General features: G+C 38.9%; 1 protein-coding gene across 7 annotated transcripts in view; it reads left to right on the top strand.

The window, feature by feature from the left end:
• LOC130929692 (RNA-binding Raly-like protein) overlaps positions 1–20,412 on the top strand; it is a 208,670-nt gene that overhangs the window by 76,797 nt on the left and 111,461 nt on the right. For 3 of the 7 annotated variants that reach the window (XM_057857084.1, XM_057857082.1, XM_057857077.1), the window contains exon 2: positions 17,228–17,505. In XM_057857084.1, coding sequence (XP_057713067.1) covers positions 17,228–17,505 — 278 coding nt within the window. Of the gene's footprint in view, positions 1–9,638; positions 9,677–9,754; positions 9,821–17,227; positions 17,506–20,412 lie in introns of those variants that run through there. The other 4 variants (XM_057857083.1, XM_057857079.1, XM_057857080.1 and 1 more) reach the window with 2 other exon arrangements.

The raw sequence follows: 20,412 nt of genomic DNA, 5'->3' as shown, positions 1-20,412 counted from the left end.
GCCACGTTGATAGACTCTGTACATTCAGCATGCTCCACTGGGAAATATATTCTTCTTAGCAATAAGTATCACATCTTTCTACCCTTATACTGTTCTTATGTTTCAATCCAGTCCTGTCTGTGTTTGTCAGGGTAAATAAATCATTGGAAAGTTGCACTGATGTGCACTACTTTTGTAAAGGAGGGGAGGAAACCTTTGCACAGTCACATTATCCGTCTTTGTCTTGTTATTGTCAATACATAATCCGTTGCTAATAGAGGCGTGCGAAATTTCCGATTCTTAGATTATTCGCGATTCGGCCGTGGAAGATTTGAGAACGATTCACAAACTTTCAAATTCCGATTATTGAATTATACCAGGTAAAGCGGAAGTAAAACACAGTCAGCGCGGTCTTTGGGACGCAATGAGGAACGGACCGAGAGTAAATATCATATTCAACTCATGCCGCTAGATTGGGACGCAATGAGGAACGGACCGAGAGTAAATATCATTTTCAACTCATGCCGCTAGATAAAAAAAACCAATCATACCTGACTGCGGCTGACAGCCGCTACAAACAACACCCGGTTGCTAGTTGCTACAAACAAACGGCTACAGTAGATATCATATACAGTGCCTTGCAAAAGTATTCGGCCCCCTTGAACCTTGCAACCTTTCGCCACATTTCAGGCTTCAAACATAAAGATATAAAATTTTAATTTTTTGTCAAGAATCAACAACAAGTGGGACACAATCGTGAAGTGGAACAAAATTTGTTCGATAATTTAAACTTTTTTAACAAATAAAAAACTGAAAAGTGGGGCGTGCAATATTATTCGGCCCCCTTGCGTTAATACTTTGTAGCGCCACCTTTTGCTCCAATTACAGCTGCAAGTCGCTTGGGGTATGTTTCTATCAGTTTTGCACATCGAGAGACTGCCATTCTTGCCCATTCTTCCTTGCAAAACAGCTCGAGCTCAGAGAGGTTGGATGGAGAGTGTTTGTGAACAGCAGTCTTCAGCTCTTTCCACAGATTCTCGATTGGATTCAGGTCCGGATTTTGACTTGGCCATTCTAACACCTGGATACGTTTATTTTTGAACCATTCCATTGTAGATTTGGCTTTATGTTTTGGATCATTGTCCTGTTGGAAGATAAATCTCCGTCCCAGTCTCAGGTCTTGTGCAGATACCAACAGGTTTTCTTCCAGAATGTTTCTGTATTTGGTTGCATCCATCTTCCCGTCAATTTTAACCATCTTCCCTGTCCCTGCTGAAGAAAAGCAGGCCCAAACCATGATGCTGCCACCACCATGTTTGACAGTGGGGATGGTGTGTTCAGGGTGATGAGCTGTGTTGCTTTTACGCCAAACATATCGTTTTGCATTGTGGCCAAAAAGTTCAATTTTGGTTTCATCTGACCAGAGCACCTTCATTCACATGTTTGGTGTGTCTCCCAGGTGGCTTGTGGCGAACTTTAAACAAGACTTTTTATGGATATCTTTGAGAAATGGCTTTCTTCTTGCCACTCTTACATAAAGGCCAGATTTGTGCAGTGTACGACTGATTGTTGTCCTATGGACAGACTCTGTCACCCCAGCTGTAGATCTCTGCAGTTCATCCAGAGTGATCATGGGCCTCTTGGCTGCATCTCTGATCAGTTTTCTCCTTGTTTGAGAAGAAAGTTTGGAAGGACGGCCGGGTCTTGGTAGATTTGCAGTGGTCTGATGCTCCTTCCATTTCAATATGATGGCTTGCACAGTGCTCCTTGAGATGTTTAAAGCTTGGGAAATCTTTTTGTATCCAAATCCGGCTTTAAACTTCTCCACAACAGTATCTCGGACCTGCCTGGTGTGTTCCTTGGTTTTCATAATGCTCTCTGCACTTTAAACAGAACCCTGAGACTATCACAGAGCAGGTGCATTTATGCGGAGACTTGATTACACACAGGTGGATTCTATTTATCATCATCGGTCATTTAGGACAACATTGGATCATTCAGAGATCCTCACTGAACTTCTGGAGTGAGTTTGCTGCACTGAAAGTAAAGGGGCTGAATAATATTGCACGCCCCACTTTTCAGTTTTTTATTTGTTAAAAAAGTTTAAATTATCCAATAAATGTTGTTCCGCTTCACGATTGTGTTCCACTTGTTGTTGATTCTTGACAAAAAAATTAAATGTCATATCTTTATGTTTGAAGCCTGAAATGTGGCGAAAGGTCGCAAGATTCAAGGGGGCCGAATACTTTTGCAAGGCACTGTATATGTAGAACTAGATGCAAAATGACAGACAGCGGTGTTAGAACATGTATTATTGAACAGAGATGCGAAATGACGGACTTGCCGCCATCTTAAAGCAGTAGACTTCTCTAGAAGGCTCTGTTGTAGCGAATCTAATTAACTTTTTATCTAAAATAGTCCTAAATCTACAAAGTCTTGTCTTGAATGTATCTTTAAATGATGAAACAGTTTTAAAACTTTGACATGTCAAAAGTAGACAGAAGGGAAATTTTGGAATAACGGGAGCAATTTTAACAACTGCAACAGTTAATTCACAACAATTAATGAATTGAATGTAGTTTAAAGCTGCTGATACAGAGAGGGGACTGGAGTATTTTATTTACTGTTATTTTTGTATATTTGTTAAATTTTATATGTTAACTTGATACTGAAATAGTAGTTTGGTTTAGCCTGAGAGGATTTTTGAACAATTTTGGAACTAATGTACAAAACATTAAAAAAATAAATAAATAAGGAGGGGGGTGCATCAATCAATCAAATTTATTTATATAGCCCTTTACAGAACCCGAAAGGCCCTTAAAGTGCTTTCCAACAAAACATGGCTCAAGATAAATAAAAGGCAGGAAAATATTATACAATAACATTTAAAAAAAATAAAACAAGAAATAAAACAAAAAATAAAACAAAGACGGCGCATCGCGGTAAAAGTCCAGCAAATAAAACAATAAAACCGATAAAATCCAAAGACATTAAAACACCCTTAAGCAGATAAAACCAGGCTATCCTTATCTGTGTGGAAGGCGAGTCTAAAAAGGTGTGTTTTTAGCCGAGACATAAAAAGACCTACATCCGTGGTGGTGCTGATTTTGGGGGGAAGGCTATTCCACAGCATCAACCGCAAAGGATTGGTCTCCCCACTGTTTAAGTTTTGACCTCGGAACATCTAAAAGAAGCTGGCCGGTCAAGCGAAGAGTCCTGCCAGAGTTACGAAAAGTTAAAATTTCCGATAAATAAGATGGAGCCTGGCCATTAATAGAATTAAAAACAAACAGTAAAAGTTTGAAATCAATTATAAAATGGACTAGAAGCCAGTGGAGTGATGATAGCATGGGGGTAATATGCTCACGTCTTCGTGTACCTGTTAAAAATCGAGCAGCAGCATTTTGAACAAGTTGCAGCCGTGAAATCGAGGACTCGGGGAGGTCAACATAAAGTGCATTGCAGTAGTCCAGCCTTGAGCTTATAAAAGCGTGAATTGCTTTTTCAAGGTCGTGGCGACAAAGAAAAGGCTTCACTTCAATAATCGTTTTATAATCGAATCGGAGCCTCTGAATCGTAATCGTAATTGAATCTTTAGGTGCCCAAAGATTCCCAGCTCTAGTTGCTAACATACATACTAAGAGTGTGACAATATCTCGATACAGCGATCTATCGCGATATTTTGCAACCCGATCGGTTATCGATATGCTCCTGCCAAGTATCGATACTTTTTTTTGGACATATTGGCCATACAATTGAGTGTGGATGCTGTAAAGCAGGGGTCCCCAACCTTTTTTGCACCACGGACCGGTGTGATTTGGGTCTTTTTTTCATGGACCGGTGTTGTCAAATTTTGCACCCTTATAAAATTTTGCTCCCAAAGCTTTTGTGGCGATGAAAAAAGCCCTCTTTTATATTCAGTTGGGGTCTCAATGTTATTCAACGGTGCTAAAAAAACTATTTACATCATAAACATATATGTGCAACATGAAAATGGCATAGATTATTGATTAAAGGCCAAATGTGAAGTAAGGTTGGCCAACCATGTTTTTGAATAATATCAATGGCTAAACAATTATAAGCATATTTTCGTTTTTTTTTAAATTTTTTTATGCAACCCTTCCAGATACTTTGTTTCACCCATAGCAACACCCTTGACAATGAAAATGCTTTTCTTTGACAATCTTCGGAATTGACGTCACACCGAGAACTGCGAGGGAAGTCCGCCATACACACAGTATTGTTGCATTGCTTCTCGGTAAGATAACACGGCGGTGTGTGGCGATATATTGTTCTCAATCTAAAGAAAAGTTGTATGAGTGGCTGAAGGATAGCAGGGCACGTAAATGGACATCTTATTTGTTCGCACTAAGCGTATAAGGGGCCGTTTACATGGTGACTCTCCGAGAATACGAAAAATGTCAAATTTGCATTTGCATTTGCGTCTCCATTTGAACAATGTCGCGATTCCGCATGAAAACGATGTAGTACTCATGCCAGGCCCTAGGGGGCAGTGCAGATTTACTGAGCGACAGAGAATGATGCACTTTGACCCCACCAAGCTTCCTCAGCCCGGAAAAAAATATGCCCTCCCACTCGAAGCGATTTCATTTTTCTTTTGCTCAAAAAGGCACAAAAATTGAAACGTTCAACATACAGTGCCTTGCAAAAGTATTCGGCCCCCTTGAATCTTGCAACCTTTCGCCACATTTCAGGCTTCAAACATAAAGATATGACTAATTTTTTTGTCAAGAATCAACAACAAGTGGAACACAATCGTGAAGTGGAACAACATTTATTGGATAATTTAAACTTTTTTAACAAATAAAAAACTGAAAAGGGGGGCGTGCAATATTATTCGGCCCCTTTACTTTCAGTGCAGCAAACTCACTCCAGAAGTTCAGTGAGGATCTCTGAATGATCCAATGTTGTCCTAAATGACCGATGATGATAAATAGAATCCACCTGTGTGTAATCAAGTCTCCGTATAAATGCACCTGCTCTGTGATAGTCTCAGGGTTCTGTTTAAAGTGCAAAGAGCATTATGAAAACCTAGGAACACACCAGGCAGGTCCGAGATACTGTTGTGGAGAAGTTTAAAGCCGGATTTGGATACAAAAAGCTTTCCCAAGCTTTAAACATCTCAAGGAGCACTGTGCAAGCCATCATATTGAAATGGAAGGAGCATCAGACCACTGCAAATCTACCAAGACCCGGCCGTCCTTCCAAACTTTCTTCTCAAACAAGGAGAAAACTGATCAGAGATGTAGCCAAGAGGCCCATGATCACTCTGGATGAACTGCAGAGATCTACAGCTGAGGTGGGAGAGTCTGTCCATAGGACAACAATCAGTCGTACACTGCACAAATCTGGCCTTTATGGAAGAGTGGCAAGAAGAAAGCCATTTCTCAAAGATATCCATAAAAAGTCTCCTTTAAAGTTTGCCACAAGCCACCTGGGAGACACACCAAACATGTGGAAGAAGGTGCTCTGGTCAGATGAAACCAAAATTGAACTTTTTGGCCACAATGCAAAACGATATGTTTGGCGTAAAAGCAACACAGCTCATCACCCTGAACACACCATCCCCACTGTCAAACATGGTGGTGGCAGCATCATGGTTTGGGCCTGCTTTTCTTCAGCAGGGACAGGGAAGATGGTTAAAATTGATGGGAAGATGGATGCAGCCAAATACAGGAACATTCTGGAAGAAAACCTGTTGGTATCTGCACAAGACCTGAGACTGGGACGGAGATTTATCTTCCAACAAGACAATGATCCAAAACATAAAGCCAAATCGACAATTGAATGGTTAAAAAATAAACGTATCCAGGTGTTAGAATGGCCAAGTCAAAGTCCAGACCTGAATCCAATCGAGAATCTGTGGAAAGAGCTGAAGACTGCTGTTCACAAACACTCTCCATCCAACCTCACTGAGTTCGAGCTGTTTTGCAAGGAAGAATGGGCAAGAATGTCAGTCTCTCGATGTGCAAAACTGATAGAAACATACCCCAAGCGACTTGCAGCTGTAATTGGAGCAAAAGGTGGCGCTACAAAGTATTAACGCAAGGGGGCCGAATAATATAGCACGCCCCACTTTTGAGTTTTTTATTTGTTAAAAAAGTTTAAATTATCCAATAAATTTTGTTCCACTTCACGATTGTGTCCCACTTGTTGTTGATTCTTGACAAAAAATTAAAATTTTATATCTTTATGTTTGAAGCCTGAAATGTGGCGAAAGGTTGCAAGGTTCAAGGGGGCCGAATACTTTTGCAAGGCACTGTATTTAAGTTAATATTATTAAAACAGTAAATTAAAGCCGACATTCCGCCATATTTGCCATTTTTAATGTTTAGTAGCACCGCTGCGCACGCCCAATGTGACGTGAACGAGTGCTGACGTTAATGACGCGGTCTCGCGCCGCAGGAGTCTTTGATATGCATGCCGAGGAAGCCCCCCATCAACCCCCCGCAACCGGATTCTTCCACTTCCACTTTCTTTCACTTCCACAAAGTAGGATTCAGAATTTTTCATTTTCGCCGACTCCATATGCACGCGGGGCGAGTCCGCAACTCAGTCATTGCGTCTTTGTGTCGCAGAGTCGCCATGTAAACTGCCCCTAAATTTCACGCCATCATCGAGTAGTGTTCTCTGCTGCAAACACTTTGAAGATGCCTGCTTCCTCAACCGGTCTGCTTATGATCAAGGATTTGCAAAAAAGTAAGTGTGATTTTTGGATAGATGACTTTGTCAAAGCAGACCTGCCAACTGTTGTGGAACAGTGCTTAATTTGTAAATCATAAGGTGCCGGAACGCAAAGTACATATGACAGCGCAGGGATGACGGCATGTGGACAGGTCCCGGAACATATTGTAATAGCCCGAATAGGGAAATAGAAAGGAGAGGAGTGAATGATGGCTTCCTTCACTTTATTGTGGCAACAGTTAAATAACAAATAACAAAAATAACAACGGACTGCTGCAGCATGCGACCGCCAACTTCGCTCTCACGCCGCACTCTTCTCTTCACTTCCCACTACGTCACCACTCTGCTGTCCAATGGCCCCTTCAAGGGCCTGCAAACAGTTACGGACATTACATTATAAAAAAAAAAAAAAAAATTATCAAAGAAAAATAGCTTTCACATGCAGTTTTTTGTTTTTTGAGTTTCAAATTTATTTTTGCAATCAAACACATTTTTTTGATTGAAGCGACTTTTTTTGGTTGAAAATATATACAGTGGGGAGAACAAGTATTTGATACACTGCCAATGGGTTTTCCCATTGGCAGTGTATCAAATACTTGTTCTCCCCACTGTATTTTAATTGAAGCAACTTTTTTTGGGATTGAATAATAAAGACACAAGTCTACCTCCAAATGGCTCCGCCCAGGGGATACAATTTTTGGCTGAGGTAACTACATTGGCACGACACTGGCGGGCGTACCAAATTCAATGGATGACGATCTTGGCGAAAAGTATTGTCTAAGCAGCCTGATTTAGAATTCCCCTAAAAAATGATAGGAAACAAAAATGCTCATTGTCAACTTATTATTATAAATATTCTTGTAAATTAATTTTATTGCTGACACTGCGTTTTGGGGTCATTAACATGTTGTGCCCCCGCTGCCCCAAAAGTCAAACTCCGCCTATGCTCAATGGGCTGAATTCTAAATTAGATGAAACCATTACCCTGCCGACGTCATCCTCCTGTTGGGGACGCTAGAGCCCTATAATGGTAGGCGTGGCTAAGCGGCAGATTAAAAGACTCATTTCTCGTCATCTGTGCTTTGCCAAATTGTTGTAATATAGTCGAATAGTCTCAAAATATGATTCTAATTCACATAATATTTAGACGTGTGCGAAATTTCCGATTCTTAGATTATTTGCGATTCGGCCGTGGAAGATTCGAGAACGATTCACAAACATCCAAATTCCGATTATTGAAATATGTCAAGTAAAGCGGAAGTAAAACACACTCAGCGCGCCGCGCGGTCTTCGGGACGCAAAGAGGAACGGAGCGAGAGTAGCTAAACATCATGCTTGTCATTACCTGGCCCCTTGGGTAATGCCTATGCTCAACTCACGTCTCTAGCTCAACTCATGCGGCGAGATAAAAACAACAACATACCTGGCTGCTGCTGACAGCTGCTACAAAGTACGTCCACATAATGTTACGGTAGATATCATATTTATATAGGACTAGATGCAATTTAGACTCGGTGGCGTTAGCAGCACATGAATGGAAAGCTAGATGCGGGCGTTAGTAAACGGCCGCCATCTTAAAGCAGTAGACTTCCTTGCAAGGCTGTCGTAGCGAACCTTCCAAGCGAACCTAATTAACTTTTTATCTAAAAAACTCCTAAATCGGTAAAATATTGACTTGAATCAATCTTTAAAATAGTTTTAAAACTTTCACATGTCGAAAGTAGACAAAAGGGAAATTATGGAATAGCAATTTTAACAACTTTAACGGTTGATTCACAAAATTAAATTAATTGAATGTAGTTTAAAGCTGTTGATACAGAATGGGGATTTGAGAATATTATTTGTTTTTAACTGTTAACTTGATACTGAAATAGTCGTTTATTTTAGCCTGCGAGGCTTTTTTTTTTTTTTTTTTTTATGTTTTTGTAACTAATGTACAAAACATGAAAAGCAGCTAATAGCGGGGGTGGGGGGTAATCAATAATCGATTTATAATCGAATCGTAGCCTCTGAATCGTAATCGAATTGTTAGGTGCCCAAAGATTCCCACCTCTAATAACAATGCTATTTAAGACTTTTTTCTCCTGCCGTCGGCACTTTAAAAAAACATGTTGGGTTTTGGTACATGATAGATGGAAGACTGCATCCTGCATCGACAGGCAAATACTTTGTTAGATGTTAGTTGCTGATGACTTGTAGGTGGATTGATAGATCAATGGATGGGTGAATGTTGAGTGGATAGATTGGATCAATTGATGAAATTAAATATACATGGGGTAAATAAGTCAATTGATTGTTAGATGGATTTTCCACTCAATCTAAGACATAAGTGCTTATTAGAAAGGGGGGTTGGGATACAATTTGATAGATCACATGATAGAGGGATGAAAGTCCGATGGAAAATACGGATGTTTTGGTTGTTTGGAGGATAAAGTAAGAAATAAAATGATGTGAGATAAGTGGAGGATTGATGATGGACAGATGGAAAGACTGGTGAATGAATGAATGGATAGATGGAAGGTTGAATGGATGGCAGGCTGCAGCTCCCAACTACCCTTAGCAGTGTTAGTGGTATAGAAAATGAAAATAATGGATGGCAGACTGATTGTTGGATTGATGAATGAAAATATGGTGACAGATGATTCAAATGATTGGATGTTTTAGTTGGACAGATGGCATTTTCTACAGAAGATGAATGGCGAATGAATGTTGAACAGTATTTTGTCATCATTTTCCTTAGCTGGCAATTGCAAAAATTCAAACATTGTTCATGCTTTTCACCATGAATTTTAATGATCCTTGAATGCGGGCATAAACTCTGTGAGACCTTCAAAACTTCTTCCCCCGTGTCACAATCAGACTTGCTGATCCCCTTGGCGGTGGGCGGCTTGATGGGAACAAACGCCTCGTGCTGCGGGGAGGCTGTAAACATGTCGTGAAGCACTGTTAACAAGTAGAACGCATTACCTGCCGCAGGGATCAGTCAGTGCAGGTGATTTGTCTGACTGACGTGGACCGCCAGGAAAACTTGTTCAAATGTCCTCATACATCTTTTTTTTTTTCAAGGCAGTTTACAGCTCATGGGGGTAACATAACTATATGTGGTGTGACGTGTGAAAATGTGCTATTTCCAAATGTGAGTTTAACACTTAGATGTGTGTGAATCTGTGCCATCATGTTATCATAAATGCAGCGTTTACTTCACCACCCAAATTTACAAATTCAAGAATTTTCTTTTTTTTTTTTTTCTTTAAAACGTCCTCCACCATTAATTGATGTCAAATTGTTTTTGTTGTTCTTTCTAAAACACCTTTTCATATCATAGGGTAACCACAAAGCCTTGTCTAATATAAAAGTATTGCTTTGGTCCCATGATGTGGCAATATAGGCAATTATAGAGCCTTTCAGTGTGTTAATTATTATTATTATAATATAAATAAACACCTCCCCAAATAGACACGTACACATAAACCCTACCCAAAAATTAGTAAATGTACCGTATTGGCCCGAATATAAGACGACCCCCTCTTTTTCAAAACTCAAGTTTGAAAAAAGTCTTTTTGAACACCAAATTCATTTTTATACAGAAAATTATTACAGTACATCAGAAACAAAAGGTTATAACAATATACAGTGCCTTGCAAAAGTATTCGGCCCCCTTGAATCTTGCAACCTTTCGCCACATTTCAGGCTTCAAACATAAAGATATGAAATTTCAATTTTTTGTCAAGAATCAACAACAAGTGGGACACAATCGTGTAGTGAAACAACATTTATTGGATAATTTAAACTTTTTTATCAAATAAAAAACTGAAAAGTGGGGCGTGCAATATTATTCGGCCCCTTTACTTTCAGTGCAGCAAACTCACTCCAGAAGTTCAGAGAGGATCTCTGAATGATCCAATGTTATCCTAAATGACCGATGATGATAAATAGAATCCACCTGTGTGTAATCAAGTCTCCGTATAAATGCACCTGCTCTGTGATAGTCTCAGGGTTCTATTTAAAGTGCAGAGAGCATTATGAAAACCAAGGAACACACCAGGCAGGTCCGAGATACTGTTGTGGAGAAGTTTAAAGCCGGATTTGGATACAAAAAGATTTCCCAAGCTTTAAACATCTCAAGGAGCACTGTGCAAGCCATCATATTGAAATGGAAGGAGCATCAGACCACTGCAAATCTACCAAGATCCGGCCGTCCTTCCAAACTTTCTTCTCAAACAAGGAGAAAACTGATCAGAGATGCAGCCAAGAGGCCCATGATCACTCTGGATGAACTGCAGAGATCTACAGCTGAGGTGGGAGAGTCTGTCCATAGGACAACAATCAGTCGTACAATGCACAAATCTGGCCTTTATGGAAGAGTGGCAAGAAAAAAGCCATTTCTCAAAGATATCCATAAAAAGTCTCATTTAAAGTTTGCCACAAGCCACCTGGGAGACACACCAAACATGTGGAAGAAGGTGCTCTGGTCAGATGAAACCAAAATTGAACTTTTTGGCCACAATGCAAAACGATATGTTTGGCGTAAAAGCAACACAGCTCATCACCCTGAACACACCATCCCCACTGTCAAACATGGTGGTGGCAGCATCATGGTTTGGGCCTGCTTTTCTTCAGCAGGGACAGGGAAGATGGTTAAAATTGACGGGAAGATGGATGCAGCCAAATACAGGAACATTCTGGAAGAAAACCTGTTGGTATCTGCACAAGACCTGAGACTGGGACGGAGATTTATCTTCCAACAGGACAATGATCCAAAACATAAAGCCAAATCTACAATGGAATGGTTAAAAAATAAACGTATCCAGGTGTTAGAATGGCCAAGTCAAAGTCCAGACTTGAATCCAATCGAGAATCTGTGGAAAGAGCTGAAGACTGCTGTTCACAAACACTCTCCATCCAACCTCACTGAGCTCGAGCTGTTTTGCAAGGAAGAATGGGCAAGAATGTCAGTCTCTCGATGTGCAAAACTGATAGAAACATACCCCAAGCGACTTGCAGCTATAATTGGAGCAAAAGGTGACTCTACAAAGTATTAACGCAAGGGGGCCGAATAATATTGCACGCCCCACTTTGCAGTTTTTGATCAAAATCTCTTTATTTTCCAAAATTTCACACTAGTTGTGCATGGATTTCCAGTTCAAAAAGGAAAAGACAAAATGTGATGAAAAGCGGGACTGACATCCAACACCCACACAAATAAATAAAAGAATAATCATAATAATAAAATAAAATGAAAACAAAACAAAAACAAAAAAAACCCCAAGAAACAAAAAGAAAACCAACAAAAATAAACCATTAAATTAATCCCCGTCACTGCCAGTGAACTTGGTGACCATTGAACATTGAGTTTTACTAATAGTTTTGGATAATAAATATCAATACACTAAAGAAAAGAGTTGCCAGATTGTGGAATGCCAAGGGCTTAAGAGGCCTGACAAATGTTTAAAAATGGTCCCCAGGCACGTAAGAATCTACCATTAGAATAATGGAGAGAATATCTGATCTTTTCAATTTTCAAGCATGTCATTAAGGCCGTCAGCCATTCGGTATGTGTGGGAGGGAGGGGGTCTACCCACCTTAGAAGGACCGACCTACGAGCTAGGAGGGAGGCAAACGCTAGAGTGCGGCGCTGTTCAGAAGATAGTCTTGAGTCCTCTGTAACTCCAAATAAGCCAATAAGGGGGTTCGGTTCCACCCTCACTGTTAAAATCTGTGAGAGGGAATGAAAAATCTCTGTCCAGAATTTGCCAAGTTTAGGACAAGTCCAAAACATATGAAAGAGTGAGCCGTCTGAGATATTGCATTTGGTACAAAGTGGGCTAATGTCAGGATAAAAAGTGGCCAGTTTGGTTTTGGAGATGTGAGCTCTGTGGACCACTTTGAATTGGATTAAATTATGACGAGCACACAGAGATGAGGAGTTGACTCGTTTTAAGATGGATAACCATGTTTCCTCAGAAAAGGGGGTACCAAGGTCTTCCTCCCATTCTGCCCTGACTCTATCCATAGATGCAGTCTTCAGGGCCAACATCATGCTACAAAAAACAGAGACATACCTCCAGTTTTTTATTTGTTAAAAAAGTTTAAATTATCCAATAAATTTTGTTCCACTTCACGATTGTGTCCCACTTGTTGTTGATTCTTGACAAAAAATTAAAATTTTATATCTTTATGTTTGAAGCCTGAAATGTGGCGAAAGGTTGCAAGGTTCAAGGGGGCCGAATACTTTTGCAAGGCACTGTATATGAGAGAAAAAGCATGTTATTCAAACCTTAATATCTGAACATTTAAATATGTAAACTAAAGTGCAATCACATTCATAAATGAATGGCTTCTGGTTTTTGAAATGTAAATAAACTAATCTATTGAGATAAAACAACAAAATTGCAATAACTGCATTAACCATCAAAGTGAAGTCTCACTGTAACTGTAGTCTTGAAACAAAACTGAATAAGGAAAAACATTGCAATAAAATAATGCAAACTGGTTAAACTTGAGAGTAGCTGAGATGTCATGACAGAACATCGCTTCAATATCTGGCGCCATTTAGCGTCGTGAATGGGTATAACGTCTAGACCTCGAATATAAGACGACCCCCACTTTTTCAGGCTTATTTCAATGCAAAAAACAGCGTCTTTTATTTGGGCAAATACGATACATATATATAAGATAAATAATATATACCCTGCGACTGGCTTGGCAACCAGTTCAGGGAATACCCTGCCTCCTGCCCGTTGTTAACTGGGATAGGCTCCAGCACTCCCGTGACCTTTGTGAGGATACACAGTTCAGGAGACGAATGAATGGATAAATAGTATAAAATGTATCACAAAAGTGAGTACACCCCTCACATTTCTGCAGATATTTTAGTGTATCTTTTCATGGGACAACACTGACAAAATGCCACTTTGACACAATGAAAAGTAGTCTGTGTGCAGCTTATATCATAGAGTTCATTTATTTTCGCCTCAAAATAACTCAAAATATAGCCATTAATATCCAAACCCTTGGCAACAAAAGTAAGTACACCCCTCCAAAATGTCATGTGACCCGTTACAGGAGTGCTGTCAGCATTGCTGCAGAGATTGAAGAGGTGGGGGGTCAGCCTGTTAGTGCTCAGACCATACGCCGTACTTTACATCAAATTGGAGTGCATGGCTGTCGCCCCAGGAGGAAGCCTCTTCTGAAGACTGTACACAAGAAAGCCCGTAAACAGTTTGCTGAAGACATGTCAACAAAGCACATGGATTACTGGAACCATGTCCTATGGTCTGACGAGACGAAGATTAATTTGTTTGGCAGTGGCGGCGACCACGTGAGGAGTACAAAGATAAGTGTGTCATGCCTACAATCAAGCATTGTGGTGGGAATGACCCCCCCCCCACCCCCCACCACCTCTTCAATCTCTGCAGGAATGCTGACAGCACTCCTGTAATGAGTCACATGACATTTTGGAGGGAAAATGACAAGCAGTACTCAATTTGGACATTTAGGGGATGTAAGTAATTCCCATGCGGTGTACTCACTTTTGTTGTCAGGGGTTTAGATATTAATGGCTATATTTTGAGTTACTTTGAGGGGAAAATAAATTAACTCTATTATATAAGCTGCACACAGACTACTTTTCATTGTGTCAAAGTGTCATTTTGTCATTGTTGTCCCATGAAAAGATATACTTAAATATCTGCAGAAATGCGAGGGGTGTACTCACCTTTGTGATACAATGTAAATATACAACATAAACCATCGCGTTGATGAATCAAAGTGTGAAGGCTTCTTCAATTGTCTATGTCCCAAATTGAATCAGTCAGATGTGTTTGCGCCAACAATGTTGTACACCAACAAAATCAGCAGCACTTCGATTGAATTTGGAGACATAAATGATAATAGTGTGCGCGATATCCATTTTTTGAAACCGATATCGATAACTTCCTGCTCCTCAAAGCCGATACCGATATCGATAACGGATAATAAAAATATAATTTTTAAATGTAGATTCACCTGAGTTTTTGAACACCCAGAGGTTAAAACAACTAGTGGTGGATTCAACAGATTTTTCTTTGACCTAATGAGATTTTTCATGATGACATGAACATTATTATAATGAACAAAATTAAAACAAGAACAGTCTTTAAATCAAATAAAGTGCCAATATTTATTTGATCAAATAAATATAATTTCAGTCAATCACAATCAATTAGTCAGTGTCGTTGAAGATGTGTTCCCTGAACAATTAGCACTGAACTAAAACATAAACCCAACAGGTAATTGTGCTTTGTCATCCGATAAAAACATTTGGTGCTACAGGGGAGGAGACTGTTGTGCTCTTGGTCCATGAAACAACTTTCTTAATCTGGCAATTATAGGACAACAAGCCTATCAACCAAAAGGTCTCTCAATAACTTACTAACTTATAACTAACACTGTAAAATGCAAACATTGTGAGGTTCATCATTCGAATTAAGTTTGCTGCTTCAAGTATTCGTTTAATTAAAGTGGCGTTGTAATGGCTTGTTTTGAAAGTGTTCGCATTTAGTTTTATTGAATTGGGTAGATACGCTGCCCTCTAGTGGCAACAGTGAATATGACATAACTCATTTCACATGGCTGAATCCAGCTGCTCCATGTTAAGACCAACATAAGCTGTTGTAAGTTTTTGTTTGGACTAATGTTTTTTGTTTTGTTTTTAAAAAAAAAAAAAAGCATTCATAATTTAGTTTATAGGTATTTTTCACCATTTTATGTGGGAATATGTGTTTGAACCATTTGTTAAGAGCATTTAAAAAAAAGTTTGCATTTGTTATTATTTAAGCTAGCGGACTTTTGCTATGTACCGTAAGTTAGCCAGTTCTTTTGGTTGTACTTAGGTCTTCATTTTTTTATGTTCCTTTTCCGATTAATCGATTAACTCGAGTAATTCGATCAGAAAAATGATTCGAATTAAGTTTGCTGCTTCTAGTATTCGTTCAATTAAAGTGGCGTTGTAATTGTTTGTTTTGAAAGTGTTTGCATTCAGTTTTATTGATATGGGTGGATACACACCACATAACTCATTTCACATGGCTGAATCCAGCTGCTCCATGTTAAGACCAACATAAGCTTTTGTAAGTTTTTGCTTGAACTAATGTTTTTTTTTTTTTTTTTTATGCATTCGTAGTTTAGTTTATAGGTATTTTTCGCCATTTTATGTGGGAATATGTGTTTGAACCATTTGCTAAGAGCATTTTAAAAAAAATGTTAGCATTTGTTATTATTTAAGCTAGCGGACTTTTGCTATGTACCATATGGTACATATGCATATGTACCAGTTGTTCTTTTGTTGTACTTGGGTCCTCTTTTTTTTATGTTCCTTTTCCGATTACTCGATTAATCGATTAACTCTACTAATTGGATTAGAAAAATGATTAGAATTAGGTATGCTGCTTCTAGTATTCATTTAATTAAAGTGGTGTTGTAATTGTTTGTTTTGAAAGTGTTTGCATTCAGTTTTATTGATATGGGTGGATACACACCACATAACTCATTTCACATGGCTGAATCCCACTGCTCCATGTTAAGACCAACATAAGCTTTTGTAAGTTTTTGTTTGAACTAATGTTTTTTTAATGCATTCGTAATTTAGTTTATAGGTATTTTTCGCCATTTTTTTTTTTTTGTGGGAATATGTGTTTGAAGTTTGAACCATTTGTTAAGAGCATTAAAAAAAAAAAAAAATTAGCATTATATAGTATTTAAGCTAGCTGACTCTTGCTATGTAAGTTAGCCAGTTGTTCTTTTGTTGTACTTAAGTCCTCATTTTTTAATGTTCCTTTTCCGATTACTCGATTAATCAATTAACTCGAGTAATTTGATTAGAAAAAAGATTCATAAAAGTTTGCTGCTTCTAGTATTCGTTTAGTTAAAGTGGCGTTGTAATTGTTTGTTTTGAAAGTGTTTGGAGTTAGTTTTATTGATTTGGGTGGATACACACTACATAACTCATTTCACATGGCTGAATCTCACTGCTCCATGTTAAGACCAACATAAGCTTTTGTAAGTTTTTGTCTGAGCTAATGTTTTTTAATGCATTCGTAATTTAGTATATAGGTATTTCTCGCCATTTTTTTTTTTTTTTGTGGAAATGTGTGTTTGAAGTTTGAACAATTTGTTAAGAGCATTTAAAAAAAAACAAAAAAAAAACATTAAAATGATATAGTATTTAAACTAGTGGACTCTTGCTATGTAAGTTAGCCAATTGTTCTTTTGTTATACTTAAGTCCTCATTTTTTTACGTTCCTTTTCCGATTACTCGATTATTAGAACTAACTAGTTTATCGATTAATCGACTACTAAAATCATCGATAGCTGCAGCCCAAATGCAATGCATTATAAAAACTGCATATATTATAAAAAACTGTTCTCAGGTGGTGTGATGCTATAAATGCATAGATACATAGAATCTAACATTGTCACCGTATACTGTAGTGTTATGTCTCCACATGCTTATGATGAATTAAATAGTATCTTCATTCGCAGCACTAACAGTGTATTTTCCCAGCAGGCACTGCGGCAGGTCTAGGATGACCGGCAAGAGTCAGACCAGCAACGTGACCAACAAGAATGACCCGCGCTCGCTCAACTCCCGCGTCTTCATTGGCAACCTCAACACTGCGGTGGTGAGCAAGGCCGACATCGAGGCCATCTTCGCCAAGTACGGCAAGATCGTGGGCTGCTCCGTGCACAAAGGCTACGCTTTCGTCCAGTATGCCAGTGAGAGGAACGCCCGGGCGGCCGTCTCGGGCGAGAACAACAGGGTCATTGCGGGACAGTCATTAGGTAACGTTGATCTCATTTTAAATTATTCAAAGTGGCATAACATTGTACAGTTTTGCAAAGCACTAGTCTTTAAAAGATATGAACCAATATTTATGAAAATGCATCTATAAACGACTGTTGAGAAAATGGCCTCCAGCAAGGAAAAATCAGTTCCTGCTGGCCAGAGTTGTTCCTTTGCAGACGTGCAGTGGAAGTAGTGTCTAAATCAAGAATGTGTCAATTGGGTTAGTGTTTGGTATCATCAATCTTAACTACAATACAAGCAGACTGCAATAGTTAAAAGTAAACAAATACCTTAATCAGCACATAAGCATAATCCTGGTCTGTTTGCAATGTCTTTGTTTTTCTCTTTTTTTTTTTTCCCTCTTCATTTTTGCATTTTTCGGTCTAATAACTAACAAATGAACTCACTAATTATTATTTTACAAATAGACAAAGACAACATACACAACCTCTCGAAGCAATGACGTCCACGGGTTTTTTTCTTTTGCACAAAAAACATGTGGCACACCATACAAAGAACAAGCTGACGTTCAGCCTTGATTGCTTTTGTGAATGTTTAGTAGCAGCGAGACACAGGTGAAATAGAACGCTGTCTTTATAGAAGCCTAGTAGTCATATGTAAACTATCCAGCATGCGTGTGTACTGCCATTCTGCATGCCTTGTATGGAAAAAAACACGCGAGCATGACAAAGTTGGACTGAAATGGCTGTTTTTGGATGGGAAAAACTAAAAAAAAAAAGATCCTCAGCACTCAGCAGTGACTTATGGCCCCTGTGGGCGGGTGTGTTGTCTTCAGTGTTGTTAATCTTACTGAAAAAAAGTAATTAATTATAGTTACAAATTACTTCGCCCAAAAAGTAATTGCGTTAGTAACTCAGTTACCTGAATGTAAGAGTAATTAGTTACTTGGCAAAGTAATTGGTGATAATTACTTTTTTTTTTTTCCCTCAAAAAAAAAACAAAAAAAAAACATTGGCCACACTATGTGAAGTTTTTTGTGAAGGTTTTTGGTACAATTGGCCCGAGCACAATTCTTTACCCTAATTTACCCTTTACCCTGAATCAACAGTTAAAAGTTGTTAAAATTGCTCCCATTATTGCATTAGTTCCCTTCTCTCTACTTTCGACATATGAAAGTTTTAAAACTGTTTCATCATTTAAAGATAGACTCAAGTCAAGATTTTGCCGATTTAGAAGTATTTTAGATAAAAAGTTACTTAAGTTCGCTAGGAAGGTTCTCTACAACAGAGCCGTCCTAAAAAGTCTACTGCTTTAAGATGGCGGCTGTCTACTAACGCATTTAGTGCCATGTCTGTCATTTTGCATCTAGTTATATCTATATACAGTACATGTGATATCTACCATGTCTACCATATCTACCATAACATGCGGGCGTAGTTTGTCGGCTATCGGCTACAACATGTATTATTGGAGCTACCTTGCATCGCGTTTGCTCGGCGTCACAACTTTCTTGCCTCCTCCCTACTCCTGCTCTGCTCTGTCGTCTCGGTGAGTCCGTCTCCCTCATACTTTTCGACCAATATAGTAACGCATACTAACGCATGCCTTTCCGTCCTCAGTAACGGTAACGGCGTTGCCAAGATGAGAAAAGTAATTAATTAGATGACCCACTACTGAAAAAAATAACGCCGTTAGTAACGCCATTATTAACAACACTGGTTGTCTTACGTTCTGAGGAGTAGGGTTGGGCATCGTTTGAATTTGAACGGTTCCGGTTCCAATAGCATGTTTTGATTCCGGTTCCAAACGATTTCCGATTCTTTCAATAGGCAGGGTAAAAAAATCGCATAGTTTACAGTTTATTAATTTCTTAACTTCCCGATTATTTTTTTAAATTATAAGAACTTTCAATTAACTATGAATTTATCACAGAGCTATTTTTAACTTGTATGTAAATATCAGTCTTTGAACTTGAATATGATGTTTCTTTCCAGTGCACTTTCACAAAGATATTTATTTTCCAAAAGCTCACTGATAAAACATTTTACACATATTCTTTTGCCTATGTTTTAGAGTGTCTTATGCTGCAGGCATTTTAACATGTTATTGAGCTCCCACTAATGGGCAGAATATCAAACAAACAAACAAACAAACAACTTTTAAAACCCAGTTCAGATTAGCAGTGGGTAAAGTATGAAATCAGAAACAGTTTTTGTTGAGGAAAATGGTTTTATCTGCCCTCTCAGGCAGTAAGTGTGAGCATTCCGGACAGATAGTGTCTCCTGCAGTGGGGAACACACGTTCACTGGGTGTAGATGAAGCTTGAACAAATAAATATGAGAAAGCGAGAAAAAGTCGCAAATATTACATAGGGGTTAGGTAGCTGTGAGCCGCTACACACTTTACACCAGGAGAATCGGAGTGTTAGTCCCAGATCCCAATGATGCTTGATGCCTAACCCTGCTGAGGAGGTTCTTGTCATTGGCTGTCCCCTTGTAAAACTGCACTGCCCTCTAGGGCCTTGCATGAATACTATATCATTTTCACACGGAACTACAACATCGTTCGAGTCAAAACCATTTAAATGCCAACCAGAAATTTGTCATATTCTTGGAGCGTCACCATATAAACAGCCCCAAAAACTCAAACCATGACATCTTTGGCTTATTGATGAACAAAGTTTTCTTTTCAAATTTGCTGTGTGCAACTTGGTGCGTGTCCTACAACACTGAATACTCATTCGGCCTCCATGTCCCAGAAACTATTTAACGACTTGAAAATACTCCTCCACATTTGTACATAGTTGAAAAGAAAATCGGCGACTCCGCTTCTTCTATGATCTCAAGTATATCACGTCACTCGCCGGTAATACTATAATTGCCTTTTTCACTCTATCAACCCTCTGTCTCTCTGCTCTGTCTTCCATTTCACCTCAGCTAACA

The sequence above is a fragment of the Corythoichthys intestinalis genome, chromosome 14 (genome assembly GCF_030265065.1).
Source record: "Corythoichthys intestinalis isolate RoL2023-P3 chromosome 14, ASM3026506v1, whole genome shotgun sequence".
NCBI lineage: Eukaryota > Metazoa > Chordata > Actinopteri > Syngnathiformes > Syngnathidae > Corythoichthys > Corythoichthys intestinalis.
Note: the sequence above shows the minus strand (reverse complement) of the source record. Positions and strands in the feature narration are given on the sequence as shown.